At 33.6% G+C, this 15,131-nt stretch overlaps 1 protein-coding gene across 1 annotated transcript in view; it reads right to left on the bottom strand.

Annotated features, from left to right (window-relative positions):
* The window catches only part of LOC136416347 (synaptic vesicle membrane protein VAT-1 homolog-like), a 34,613-nt gene extending 21,637 nt beyond the window's left edge, over positions 1 to 12,976 (bottom strand). Inside the window, exons 1-2 of the mRNA XM_066401466.1 lie at positions 12,559 to 12,976; positions 1,530 to 1,659 (exon numbers count right to left, since the gene is read on the bottom strand). Of these exons, the coding sequence (XP_066257563.1) occupies positions 1,530 to 1,659; positions 12,559 to 12,815 (387 nt within the window). The 5' untranslated portion in view covers positions 12,816 to 12,976. The remainder of the gene's footprint in view (positions 1 to 1,529; positions 1,660 to 12,558) is intronic.
* Between the last annotated feature and the right edge of the window lie 2,155 nt (positions 12,977 to 15,131).

The raw sequence follows: 15,131 nt of genomic DNA, 5'->3' as shown, positions 1-15,131 counted from the left end.
TGTTATTACTGGAATTTTTTATCGTTTATCGCTGAGCTTTCCAGGCATTGTTTGAATGTAGTCTCATGAGGGCTTACATCTATAAATATTGGTTTAGGTAGAAAAAGCAAACAATGGGTTTGTCAAACGATGAATGGGGATCGAAATGGTTTGATGATATCAACCATGCTTGGGGAGGTTTTAGGGAAATATTGATTGTTCTAATGGGTGATGATGTTGGAAAGATAAAAATATTTCTGGTTTCTCTATTGAATGTATTAGAGGGTGGGAGAGACGCTTAAAGTGAATACTGAAGAAGTATCTTTTTTTTATTAATACAAAAGTCACGTATATTTTTAAAAAATTTAGCATTTGAAAATATGTAAAATGCTTATTCAAGTACAATGAATTGTTTTAATAACATTAAATGAAAAAATAATGCAAATGTCCTGATAACTGAAATATATCACTCAACAAATAAGACGTTTCCGCGAATAACAATTATTACAAATACTAAGCCGTGATTTATAAACACTAAATTGAATATGAACTTGATCCCATATTAAAGTCAAGAGATTAAAACATGCCAATTTCGATAAGAATGTATCAGTTCACTAGAGCAGTTTGTTTAGAATCAATTTAATTGTAATTATTATAATGATATTTGTAACTTTGAATAGTGTTCAAATTTGCATGAGTCATCATAATCACTGAGTCAACCATTTTTTTTTTTCAATTATTTCAACCGTATCTCGGTATTTCCTAGAAATTATATGTAGACACATGTCTCGAGAATTTTGATTCATTCTTGTTACTCTAAGTTTTATGCAATTTCCAGAACGAGGGTATAATAATTTCTCTACTCTTCTCCGCTCACTAGCCTTTAAACTGAATTTTGTTTTATACAGAAACCTGATAAAACACTCATAGACAATTCTGTTAATTGGGGCTCTATAAACTTAACTGGTAGTGCATGTTTTATTTTTACAGAAATTGCTTCTGAATCTAACGAAGTTCCAATTTAATAGACTCTCGGCATTCCTTATCTCCGAACTGCGGAAATGAAAGCAAAAGAAATTGAACCATTTTCAAACTTTATGGTTAAATCACTTCGTTGAGGTTCCGTGAGAGAGAGAGGGGGAGAATCTGCTACCTGCAGGAATTAAATTTTTGGTCCCATAATCGAATTAAGAATAAAAAGTTACTTTTACGGGATCTTGGCTCTGTTAATACCACCGGAAATATCCTTTTTTGGCCTCTGGGCCTAGGAATTTTTTGGCAGTATTAAATTTCGATAAGCGGATTAGTGCCCACGACATGTCCATTAGATTTATGGTCGGATATGGGGTGTCTCAGGTTTATACAGGGTGACTGTCCCTTTTTAAGAGACTGCACAGCGAGGTTTATATAGCATTATTGGTTTATCGAATACAGGGAATAATAAATCAAGCACAGAAACTTTGATTTAAGTAATTCCATACATTTAGACCGCTTTTTTGCCATAAATACCAATAATTAAATACTAGCGGATTTTTCTTAGTGGCACCTACCTGGAAGTCTTCAACGCCTTCTCCGACTTGTTCAATATCACCTGCACACTCGAATCCAAGGATGAAGGGACATTTCGGTGCGGCATCTATGGCTCCTTGACGCACCATAAGATCTTGGAAATTCAAGCCGCTAAAAATAAATGAAAATATTTAAGTATTAACATCATTAACATATCACAGTGTGAGGAACTTTTATAATTACTGTGACATTGAGGCGTAATATCGGCATTTACTTAGGAAACGCAATCTTCCCCGTAAATAAGACCTCACTCGGTATTATAAATCAACCTTCCGATATGGTTTACTTGTCGATTTGTCAACTATCCTATAAATTACAATCATGTCACGCCCCACGGCATTAGCGCTAGGAAAATTGAATGAAATGGCAATCGTCAATAAGAAACCCATTCGACAACAGACAGTATATTCATTGTAAGTAATTTTTACCAATAAACTGGTAGACGATGGCTGCGTTTTCCCATCAAAATAAAATAAACAAAGCAGCCTCAGAATGCGGTCTGCTATCCATCAACGTTCAGTAAATTAAAACACTTAACGGGCTTTACGAGTTCCAGGATAAAATACCAGGTGATCTCTGGAAGTGTTAAGGCCCTTTGTGGAGTATGACGGGAATTCGCGAAACTGTTTTTCATTAGTGGCAATTCATGGAAAATGACAGGGAAAAGCGTGTCCTCTCTACGTTATACCTCTGGATGAATTGCAGATTAATCTGAAGTTGTGCCACTTGTTAATGCTGCATGCGCCTCAACGATCTGGATATTTTACGCAATCTTTGCGTCTTTTTCCGGATGTATGTAACTCTTTACATCTCCCCGTATATTCCAACTCGTTCATAAAAGCATTAACAACAATTATTCTATTTTCGACTTTCCTGTTGGACACGGACAATGTCTGCACATTTTGCACCGTTCCCTGCAAGGGGTAAATGCACTTCCGGACCATACGGCGCCACGTTGCATAGTTTATTAGTTTCCCCGATGGCGTAAGCCGCTTTTTTCCTCCGTTTTCCAGGCAATTTTCCCACTTATTTCCACTTTCTGTTCAGCTATAATACAGTCCTGAGCCCTAGCGTCGCCCAACGCGAACGTGACCCCACTTTTAATGGGCATAACTTTATGAATGTTGGCATTATAATGATTTTTATATGTGGTTGAAAGATAAGGAGGGAATCTTTTGTGACTCGACTTCTTTTCTCTGTGGATTATCTAGTCTTGGCAACAAGTATGTTTGTACGGCCTTTGGTATCCTTGCTTGTGGGGGGAATTTACAGCAGAAACTTTTCTGTGACTTCGAAATAAATATTGTATTTTCCTGTATATACAGAACAAAAGTGACTTTTATTGATGAAGACGTTGCACCTGGTGCTCAACTGTATCAATTTTCCAGGGATCTTCCATTACTCGATCAAATTCATTACTGCAACGTCAGAATTGAACGTTAGACACGTTATTAAAAACTATTTGTATACTATCAATAGACTGATGGAGTGCAATTCTGGAGACTTGAAAACGGTTGATTTTTTATATAGAAGTTTATCTTCAGCAAATGTCGCTGGAATGCAGTTTTTAAGTTGATTTTTAAATTACCACTCATTCCTCTATTTTATAAATCGTTATTCTTTGGAGATGGAACTTAATACTGATTAAATCCGAAGATATTTTTAAAGCACATAACCTCTTTTCCTTAACATTTTATACGGACATGTTGAGTTTATGCCTCAAGAAGCAATACCGTCCTCTGCCACAGATCATTTCTCTTAATCTCTATCTTTCCATTAACGACCGTAAAATATTCTCCTTTCATGAGAATAAAGATAAATCGAGGTTTTCAATTGCTCTTCTTGACTTTCCATGGATTTTTCAATACCTGCTTGATTATTATTTTTGTGGAGGAATACAGCTGTATACATACTATATGGAACAGACTCGTAACTGGCGGGCGATTTTTCTACAACGTACTTTCAAATTATGCTTTCATTATAATGAGTGGCATTATTGATGTACATTTTGATTGTTCATGTCTGTTCAAATTTGATTTATGTAATCGGTGAACTTTGAATCGGCTAGTTTCGACCACATTTGGCTATTCGGCGTTGAAGGTTTACTTTAACATTAATTACAAATAACGGACAATTTTTTGAGGTATGTACGGTGTTATCATTTTATCTTGACAACATGTCGTTATGCGATAACTTTTTTGTTTTTAAAGATATCGGTATGCGACAAAGGCCGTTCTCTAGGACGTCTTGTAAGAAAAACGTAAAAATTTCTTTGTAAATTTAAAATGATTTTCCATAACTGTCAAATTTTGACATTCATTGCCGTAACTTGCATTATTTTAAGTGAAGCATCCTGTATATTTTCTCATTTTCGTATTCCAGAAAACATTCTAAACATATTTTATATAACACTTAGTATGTCTATCTCTTACCGTTAACTTAGTATGTCGATTTAAAAATCGAAAATAGTTTTCATATTATGCAGGTAGTCTCTAACTTTAACTAACTCTTATTTTAACTTTCCTTTCCCCACAACCAAAGACATTATTGATGCAGCTTCTGATGAGTTGAGAGAGTTATAACGATACGACGATTTCTTTTGCTTCCTTAATACTTGACTTGCCTAAATGCAATTTATCAGCGAATTCACCTCATATTTTTACCAACTTATAGAGAACTTCCTGATTTGCGAACTATCATACATTACCGAGATTAGCATACAAGTATTAAAAGATTTACGACTTCCACCAAGAAATCTCCTTGCGGCTATACCCATGCACTTTTACATTTCGAATATTTATAGTGTTAATAAAGGCGGTAGAAATTTATAAGCCAGTTTTTCTCTGAAGACCATCAGCCACCTACGAGTAACATTAAGCCGGACACGCCATAAACTAATTATAATTGGTCCTTAGGAAGTAATTAAGTGCGAACAATGCAACATGACACATAGTCTAATAATCACTGACAACAAAACAGGTAGTGCCCAGGAAATGAAAGAAAATAATAAAGTGCAACCAACCATAATAGCAGGTATTTATATATGATATATATATGGAGTTTTACAACATAAAATATATAAAAAGCAGCAATATTTGAACAGCATCAAATTAGATGAGTCTTTTAATAACCCTATTAACCACACCAGATGGCATTAGACATGCCGGATAATTCCACATTTGCTGAGCAGTAAACTACACATTAGTTTGTGACGGAAAAATGTATGTGATAGCCCAAAGTGGCTAATGGACCCTAACTTACTCATCAAGAGCAATTAAACCGTTTTGCGGCCTTAATCCTAAATTTTCCTACACAGCATGGTTTCCCACACTATTCCGAAGACCATGTCCCCTATTAACACAGAGCTTATAAGCTATTGTGTTGTATAAGCATTAATCTCTCTATCATAGGTTAATTAACAGGGGGGCTAAAGTTAACTAATAGACGAGAGAAAACAGTCATAAATTCGAAAGGAATTCCTGCACTAATAATAGACTTCTCGAAAGATGAAACATTCCGACTGACGGATCCCGAGCGATTGGATAATGGGCTTTGTAATTTATTAAATTACCCCCTGAATTAAGATATTTATAAGTCGACGTTCAGATTTTTTCAAAGGCTAATTTAGGCTTGATTTGATTAAAATATGTGTTTTGATACGGGATACGGGTCTCACACTCGGTGTCTACAAAGGACACATTTTCATCCAGTAGAAGTGAAAAAGCAGACGTGGACAAGAATGATATCGCAACGTAGCGATACATCAAAAGGGTATTTTATGCAGGACTTTTATTCCTTCGAAAAATGACAAAAATACGTAATACAAAAGACGTGAACCTGAAATGGCTCACAGCAAATCCTTTTAACAAAACCGATTTAAGATGCGACATGGCACCTTTAAGACCGAATAAATCTAATTTATCAGCAATACTTTCTCGGCAGACAATTTCCCTAGGGCGTTTTATCTAGAGACACTGACGTTCAAGGAAAAAATACATATCTCACTTTTGCGTCAGGGTTTCTACTTATACCGTTATGAAAACGCTATCATTCCACATCCTTACATTGAATAGGGGGAATTTCACTTTCGCGCCTCTCGTATTTATCTATTTGGCTTGGAAATAGGATGAGAAAAAAAGTTATAAAACGAATAAAAACCGCTCCCATTTTAGTATGAACACCTGACACGATAGCCTCAATTCGAAAGTATAATTGATTGATTTCATCAACTTCAAAGTGCACAAATATGTATTAAACATTAAACGAATAAATCAGAAATCCGTACGGATATAAAATCTGTAAAGCGATAACCAAAAAATATAAAGGGTCTTAAAACATGTTATTTAGATAACTGAAAGGAGGAATCTACTTCAAAAATTCGAGAAAAGGTATTTCAAGTTAGTCAATGGTATCCCGTTTCAAAAGCTAAAAAATTCCGAATATTTTTTATATAACCCCAAAGGAAGTAATCTCGTGGAGAAAGGTCCGAACTTCTGGCAGGCCATTACACGCACTACCCCTTGATTTCAAATTTAATGGTTGTGAAAAAATCTGTTTACAGTTCATAGAGATGATCATAGAGATTCTTTCTCAAAATCGTATGGATGTGAGTAATCGGTAAATTTAATTCATCAAAAGCTTTTGGTTGTTATTTTGAGAATGAACGTTTGTTTCGAGGATACCTGGTATTATGTTGACAAAATTTGCGGAAATAATAACGACTTGCTTATCTTCAGCGTTTATCCAATCGCTGTTCAAACGTTGAAGTTTACCAAAACTCCCATAGTCAAACTTAGATTACGATTCAGTACGCCAAAATATACGTAATTTGGCTGAGGGCGCTAAAAATATAGTCCACTTATTTCTGTTTTCAAAATAGCAAAATTTAACCTTATCATGCTTCTCTATATTAGAAAAAATAAGTTATGCATCAAATATTATTATTAAACAAAGTCAAAATTGAAAACGGCAATTCGATATTATCGACAAGCTCCTGAGTCAAAAGTTCATAAAATGATGACTTGTCACATATCATGTTTCTTAGAATTTAAAGAATCAAAATTTAGAAATAAGTTCATACCCGTATCTGAAGTGAATGATGATTGAAGATAATGATGATTACCAACAGCTGAAACGTCGAACTTTTTTGTATACTCACATCTTGTAGACAATGAAGTGAAACCCATTTTTTAATATCTTTTCAAATAAAGTCACAAAAAATAAAAACTTTTTCAACAACTTCAATTTTCCTGGGATATTTTTAGAACTACCTGGAATTTTATGTATGTAACTCTTGCCATTTTCAAAATCCCTATGATATGGCTTGAATTTAAAATACCCTACGCTCACAAATATTAAACATCATTCCTTAACGAGAATGGCACCACTTATTTCGCTCCTGATACACACTTCTCCATCGTAGCTTTCATTATAATGATATTATATTCCGTCATTTCGACTAAGGTACATATAGGTATATGTAGATATTATACATTTGTTCATAATTCATACATTCATGACGTTTTTCACATTCTGGCCTGTTGGCCAAGTTATCTTCTTTGTCGTTTGAATGTTAATATGTCAATACATTTTTCGCATTTTTTATTATATTTTTAGAACATTTTTAAACTTATACTTCTATCTCCCACAATTCCTTCAGGTTACTTCTCAAATAAATTCAAAAGTTAGTTTGGAAATGCTTGAATTATACTTGAAAAAATTTTAACGTTGAGATAAACTTATGAATATGTAACTTTCCCGATGTCTCTGTAGCTAATCATAGTTCAGATTTGCGATTTGCATACTAATTCGACAATGCTTAAGGCTTCCTCCACAATGGGTACGTAAAATCCAGACGAAGTTCCTAAATCACTTGAGCAATCATAAAGGAAAACCTTCAACACTGATGGCCAGATAGCAGACAACTTTATTGGTGGTACCCATCAAACAAGTGCCCTTGTCATGTTCGATTATGAAGTACTTCCGCTCTTGCCAGTCAGTCAAGATTAAGAGCCGACCCCGTAATGAAATTAAACCCGAAGAATTTCGAGAGATAAATTAAAATATTTTTTTTATGAATGGGACTATTTTTAGGACAACGACAAAGGCATCAGTCACAGCGACTACTGTATTATCAGGTCTTGTAGTACAAACAAAGAGATTGTTGAAAAGCAACAGTAATTTAAAAAGTGCATTTAAGGCGACCAATTTATTTCAATTACACGAAAATTAAAAGAATTGTTGAAACTTCATGTTTGCCCGTTTGATAAAGCAGCAATCGATGTTAAAGTATCCTGTTTCCCAGTAGCAAGTGTTTTTGACGTTAAGCATATCCGGTGATTTCGAGGGTCGCATAAGTATGATAGTCTGAGCATTTATTACTTTATGACGCTTCGATTTCTCGGCAGTTTTGAATTTAATCATCCGGTGAAATTCAGGTTTTTCCATCCCGATTATGTTAACTTGTACGCCTATTTAAATTTAATCATGGACTCTCAAAGAGAACTAAATAATTGCCTCACTGGCGCAAAGCCACATTTCAACACTAAGCCTATTTCCTATAAAGTCGAGCTGGGCGCATTTCAACATGTTAATTTGTTTTACACAGTTGGAGAGCTCATTAGTTATTCACTCCTCGATGTATTTGTTATCTTTGTCGCAAAATGAGTAACAGCTATTGAATATTTATTTTGTTCTTTATCTTATCATGGCCTAGTCTATTTTCAGCTTGTCCTGATCAATCGCTTACAATAACATTAACTGGAAATTTCTAATGCAAATTATTATGCGTAATTGAAATTAAAACATATCTACTCCGTGAATCGACACTGATAATTGCAAAAACAACATATTGGTTTCTGTTAGAAAAACGGACAATATCTAGAATTATACATCTAAATAATTATCATTGTTTGAAACCAAACGTTACTGATCTAATCACTCAGGCTCACTAGTGAATTATTGTAATGTACATTGGATATAATCATTATTCCATTCAGATGATTGCGCTTCCACGAGGATTACTCACGCTGGAGCAATTTATCGGATTGCATTAAATCATTAAATGATAAATCTTGAAAATAAAAATCTCTAATGTTAATTGAAACGGTGGGGTTGTAAACAATACAAAAGCTAAATGAAAACGAATGGGAAGAGGAATCAGGATGGTGTGCACGGATGAAATATGCACATAACTAAAATGAGAATAATTAGGATTTGGGAGTGTAATTTACAGTGAAGAAGTATCTAAATAAAGTAAAGAAATTTAAAAAAATTTCTCACTAACGCTCAACCATAAACGACAAAAAAACTCTGGGGTGGTGGTAAAAAGGAGTTCCACGGTGGATTTTCACAATTTAAAATGAACCATAGTAGAATAGATAGACAACTGAACGATTTCCTAATTATGTACAATTCCAGTTAAACCGGAAGTATTATACGAGTAGACGCCGCTTTCCTGTTATACCTACTTAAATACGTGTATTATGTGTGTTAGTGGAAACTAACAACCTGAGTAAAAATCTAAACACGTTCATGCGCAATGTCCAATCAGGAATATCTCCTGGGAGGACTCCTGGTTTCTATCTATTATAAACGCTACCCGAAGGATTACCTTAAGACCCTAGACTTGAACCCCTTTATTTGTAATATCTACAGTATAAAATATTTATTGACACTGGTCAGTTTTTCTTCCCTCTAGATGAGGAAATACTTGAAGTGTTCATATAAAATCATCTCGACAATAATCTTAGGCATACGTATTAATACAGAATTACTATCAACTATAAAAGCTTAATGAATTTTTTTTAAATGGTGGAAGTAAATTTCTTCGATTTTTATTTCTTTTTTTATAATTTAAACAGCGTAGGTATTATTAGATTTTTAAATTAGCATTTCGTAAAAATCTGGTAAAAACATGGATAACCTTTTTGAAGGTTATCTAGGAATTCTAAAAATATGTGGTTTTTGAAATATGTATTAATAAAGTAAAATTCTTCTACAACAAAAATGCTATGGCATTCCAAACCGAGTTCCAAACAATTTTAAAGCCCAGGAACAGTCTCATTTGTTTAAAATTGGGCCTAGATTTTAACGTTAAACGACCTATTACGATTGCCCTTTTGATAAGTTAAACCCGAATTGCTCGACCCAAACTCATAAATCCACATTTTATGGTATTTAAATTTTTTGCTTTTCCGCGATACATGAATCGAATTTCGAAAAGTTGACAATAATTTATTTATTTTTAAAGCCTCAATGACAAAACAATATTGGTCAAAAGGTGACAGATCTGCTTCCGATACGTGCAAATTAAATTAATTTACTTTTCAATTTTACCAATTAAAATAAAAATAATGCTATTTTTAGGGCATTTTAGATAAAAATAAATTAACTAAATTTGCATGTGTCAAAAACAGATTTATCAGAATCCAACTGATGTGGTATTGTCGTGGATACTCTAAAAAATCGTGGCAACATTTTCGAAATTCGATTCATATACTGGGAGCAAACAAATAGTTTAAATACGCTACAATGTGAATTTCTAGAAAAGTAATTTCAAGCAAATTACGACTATGAATTAAAAAATACATCTTGCCATTAAAAAAAAAAAAAAAGTTGGTGCTATAGCGACCAATCGTAAAATTGTTTATGACTACCAAAATCTCCCATTACCTCATATTGATATTACAAATTTCAAATTTCTATCTGTAATAATAACTGACGTTGAATTGTATGCATTGAATTTAGACCACGCGGTATGTATTACCGTTTTCGATATGATATCTGAAACAATTTCAACAAATTCTCATGGGTGTCCCAAAGCGTTCACTGGTTAAATTTCGTGCTGAAAGCGAGAGGAATGCTTGATTGTGTTTATTTTGAGCAATAATTGAAAATTTTAGGTATCTCCTAAGTATCCTAATAAATTCGTTCATTACTAAGAATTGCCCTGGGACAAATGCAAATATTACTCGTAATCAATTACTCGAAATGAGGATTTCATTATGAAGTGCCAATTGTAACCACAGTAAAACATTCATAGAAAATTTATCCCTATAAATTTGTCATCACTCCAAATTGACGTTTGGGTCATAATGTACTTTACCATCGTAGGGTATGATATGCCACTGCTTACTTTCTATTAATGACCTATGGTCCATTGTCAGAGTTATTTAATGTTTTTGTAAGTAGTTTTTTTTAAAATTAAATAATTCCTTTTTGCTTTCAAATATAAAAAATCAGTACTAAATATAAAGTACAGTGTTTCCCATTAATGATCCATGACTAGAATTGAATACTTGGAATAAAAACAATTAAATATTTATGTTCTCCATAGATCCGTAACAGGTCTGGTTGCTGCCAACTTAATCTAACACTGATCTATTACAGGTGACTATTGGGCTTTCATGATACCTTATTACCTTTAAATTTTACTAGGAACCTTTCATATGTCATTCCACATTTATAACACTTAATTACTTCTTGATAACTAATTAACTTACAGATTAAAATCAATTTTCCAACAAAAATGGATTCTGCGTGTTTTTAATATGTAAGTATTCAAAATGTTTTACTTTCTGAGATGCTCATATATCAAATTTGCGGTGATTAATTTTTGCAGCAAAAGTGCTACTTTACACCTTATTGGCATTAAAAGTTCCTTTACAACCTGTTTTATGTGATTAAAGGGCAACTTGTCAATCATTGAAAAATAAAGTTAAGGGATACCACTAATCTAGAATTAGTAAGTATAATTTGGTTATTATTACCTTCAGCCCTTGGCAAATACTTGACCTTAATCTGGAAGATTTTACAGGGTCGTTAAGAGGATAATTGAAGATCGCTAATAGGAACGTTCTATTTTCATAAAATAAAAAACGTAATTATTTTTAATCATATTGGCTTATATGCTGAATAATAATGAATAATTAGTTAAATGAAGTTTGCAAATATGTAAATGAACAGTAGGCCTCCCTGGAGACGCCCCAAAGATATAAAAACATAAAAAGTATGCATTTTATGTCTAACGGTAATAGGCTCTTTTACGTTCGTACGTTGTTCCTAACACATTACTTCTTGTGCGAAAAGTAAACTTAATATATTTTTCCGAATCTATTACAGATAAATAGTTTTTCTCAACCTCATTAGGAAATGGAGTTCTTCAGTCAAAACGTGACCACCCCGTACATTCAGAAAAGCCAGTTTCCCTATGGATCAAGCAGCGCTCACACTGGAATAATTGCGGCTCTCATTTGAATGCATAAGAGCTTGTCGCTCATTTTACTGTGCACACCATGATTACTTTTCGATGTTAATGTATAATTGGAAGCTCTGCTTAAGTGGAGGGTTTATGGCGTTATATCATCAAATGAGTTTAACACTGTAGAATTGAGAATTAACATCAAAGGGACGTTCCGACTAGGGTTAATATCGTACGGCGTGCATGCAAAGAATCACTGACTTGGTTGTACGTAATTTGCTCGATAACTTCAAGGATTTGCATTGCAGGCACCTACTGTCAGTGTCAAATTTTGATTACCAAACGCCATGCTGTAATCCATGGGACCACAAATTTGCCGTTTATAAAGCTATTTGTTGCACAATTAAATGAAATATGGTCAAAAAATATAGAAAGTGCCTACTATTAACACTACCATTAATAATGTTAAATTAACACGAATGCAGGAATGAACGCTAAGAACCTTCGAAGTGATTTCAATTTTAGAACTAAAATGAGAGATCGAACTTAAAAAAAGGAAATTTTCGGTATTTATCCGAACTTGCGAGCGCATGCGCAATAACGATATAGTAAAAAAATAAAATGGAGTTTAATTTTTATAAAAATTATACTTAAGTAAAATACCTCTGAAATGGGCCAGTCGCTTACTAAGAGGAATATACTTAGAAACTTCCCAAGCCGCCGCTTAAAAGCATTAAAAGTGTTTGGCTTTTAGAAAAGTCTGCGTAAAAATTAAGTAATGATGAATGAAAAGCAAAATTTCAACTCACCATGCTTTAACCCTGATCAAGACTTCACCCTCGTTGAGCGTGGGTTCGGGTTTCTTGAGGATTTTGACCGACTTAAGTCCTCCAAACCCGGTTAAAACGATGGCCCTCATCTCCTTTTTAGGCGCATCGTTTTCGTTTTCTGCAACAGGTTCAGCAGATTCGCCGGTGGTGCCGTTTTCCGTAATTTCTTTTTCTTTGCTTTCTCCATTTTGTTCGCCGTTCATGACGGGAGCTGCGTTATCTTGCTGCTCGGACATTTTGACTTTAGGAGTTAATTCAAAAACGTACGAACGAGGAGCGAGGAATTTAACGGACGAATTTGTAGTTTCAGTTTCACCGGCCGGCAAACGAACAATGAACAAACTGGGGACGGCGAGAGGCGAAGTAACAGGTGCTTTTGGCGGCAGCTTGGGGCGAGTCTGGTGGGCGCTTGCGCACAATGTGGCACCACAAGACAAGAAGGACGAAAAACGCACCCCTTCCTTTTCCTTCCGAAAGCGTGCGATATACAGTGATACGAAGTATCGTATTGACTAGCCAAAACCAGGAAATTAAGATAAATATCGAGCTATTTACTTAAGTGGATGAAAACTAATTTTTACAAGTTTAAGCGTAATTTATGCATAGCATCAATCACAAGAAAAAATGGATTAAAACAGAGTCATTTAAAATTTAAGATGGATTTATATAGCAAACAAGATAAAATAAGAAATAAGATAAAAATAAAGTAACAATGACTTTTTTTTATACCCACGAAATAAAATAAAACCAAAATAAGCCTCTTAACAATTGATTGTGTGGTTTTTTAATTATTTATTGCTAATGTTAATTTTACAATATTAAAATAAACTGTTTATTTCTAACAGTAATTATAAGATAAAATATTTATTATGACATTTGTGACATATTAGCTGTCCTGTTCTGACCAGAAAATAAAAAATAAATTAAAAGTAAATCAATTTTTATATTGTTTCTTTTCTCTATTTTATATCATATTGCCGAAAACATTTAAAAGGCACTTTTCTTATTAGTGCTAAATTTCATATTGGGTGGCAAGTTGCGCTCCTTTAAAGAGGACCGACATAGCGGAAACGGTCCCCTTTAACTGTACAACAAAAATGTAAACGGATTCAGATTTATTGCATCTAAAACATTTACACACCAGGTTTTACTCAATTACTACCAATATAGAAGAAATAACAAAAAACCAACTACAATTAATATTTTTCAATTAACATTTTTTCGTTTTTTTTTTGTAGAAATTCCAGGAATCGTGGCAGATAAATTGATTTTCAGAGAATGGATTCATAATGACTTTGCGCAACTTATTCTTAATTTTACCGAAACTGCAATTCTTACCATTTCGAATATCCCCACAAGGCATATTACAAGAGTGATCGCACTCTGTATGTTCAGAAATAATTCCAAAACAAAAAAAAACGCAAAAATCAAAACCAACCAACACCCTACATACATACATATATATATATATATACTCATCTTTATTTCTCAGAAAAGGGCTATCGACCTTGGTGGTCTTTCTGCCCGTGAATTAACCGTTTTGTAACAGTATTTGACGAAAAAGGAGAAACAGTTTAATTGTAGAAAACTAAAAGTAATTTGCCAGTAATTTAAAAATTAAAACAAACATTCTAGTAGAGTGTTGGGAGGGGACAGGTATCGGGATTGTCTAGTTGGTCTCGTTAGGAGAAGGGGCATACATACATATATGGTACCTAAAGCAGATATTTCTTTAAAATAGCTTTTACAGATCAAAGGGACTATGGTTTATTTTATTTTTCCCAGGAACCATTTATAAATATAAAGTGTCAGGAAGATATTTACAGTCTAATCTCATAGTAAAATACCTGCACGATATGGTTACAATGCAAAATTATCAGCGAGCAATTACCGTTTTCGATAATTATTGCATTTCTCAAATGGATATTTAACAAATGACGGAAATATTTGATGTAAGTTTTCGGTCACTGCATTCCTTTTATGGTCTTTTATACCTGATGAAAGCATTCTAGTGGAGAAATTTCTAAAATATTTAATTTCAGTATTTGACTTACTAAACAGAAATGTTTAACCACTGCATATTTACATGGGTGGGTGGTGCGTACGTTACAATGTTGCCACTTTTTGTCGATTTTACGATCATGAAAACCTCATTTACAGTTTATATATGTAAATCCTGAACATTTGCATCCACCTATAGTTTTACTTGAAAAATAAAATGCTTTTTCATATCGTGTAGATACGCCTTCTGATATTCTGGTATTTATGTCTGTATGTACAGGGCGCTTTATTTTTTTAATTAATAATATGAAAAAATCAAGCTTACTAATGCTACTATTTTTAATAGGCGTATTCTAACTTAGATGAAAAACCTTCTCTTTTTAATGCCCCTGTATGTAAGTCAAAAAATTCAAAATAGTCATGTGGTATACCTTTATATGTGGAATAAGTAAACATACGAAAGGAAACTTTTTGTTCACAATCACTTACTGAAGAACCAATATTATTAATTTAAGCTAATTAGGTGTCATCCATTCGTCGTCACAGAGAAT

The sequence above is a fragment of the Euwallacea similis genome, chromosome 22, assembly GCF_039881205.1.
Source record: "Euwallacea similis isolate ESF13 chromosome 22, ESF131.1, whole genome shotgun sequence".
Lineage (NCBI taxonomy): Eukaryota > Metazoa > Arthropoda > Insecta > Coleoptera > Curculionidae > Euwallacea > Euwallacea similis.
This window is presented reverse-complemented; position numbering and strand designations above follow the sequence as displayed.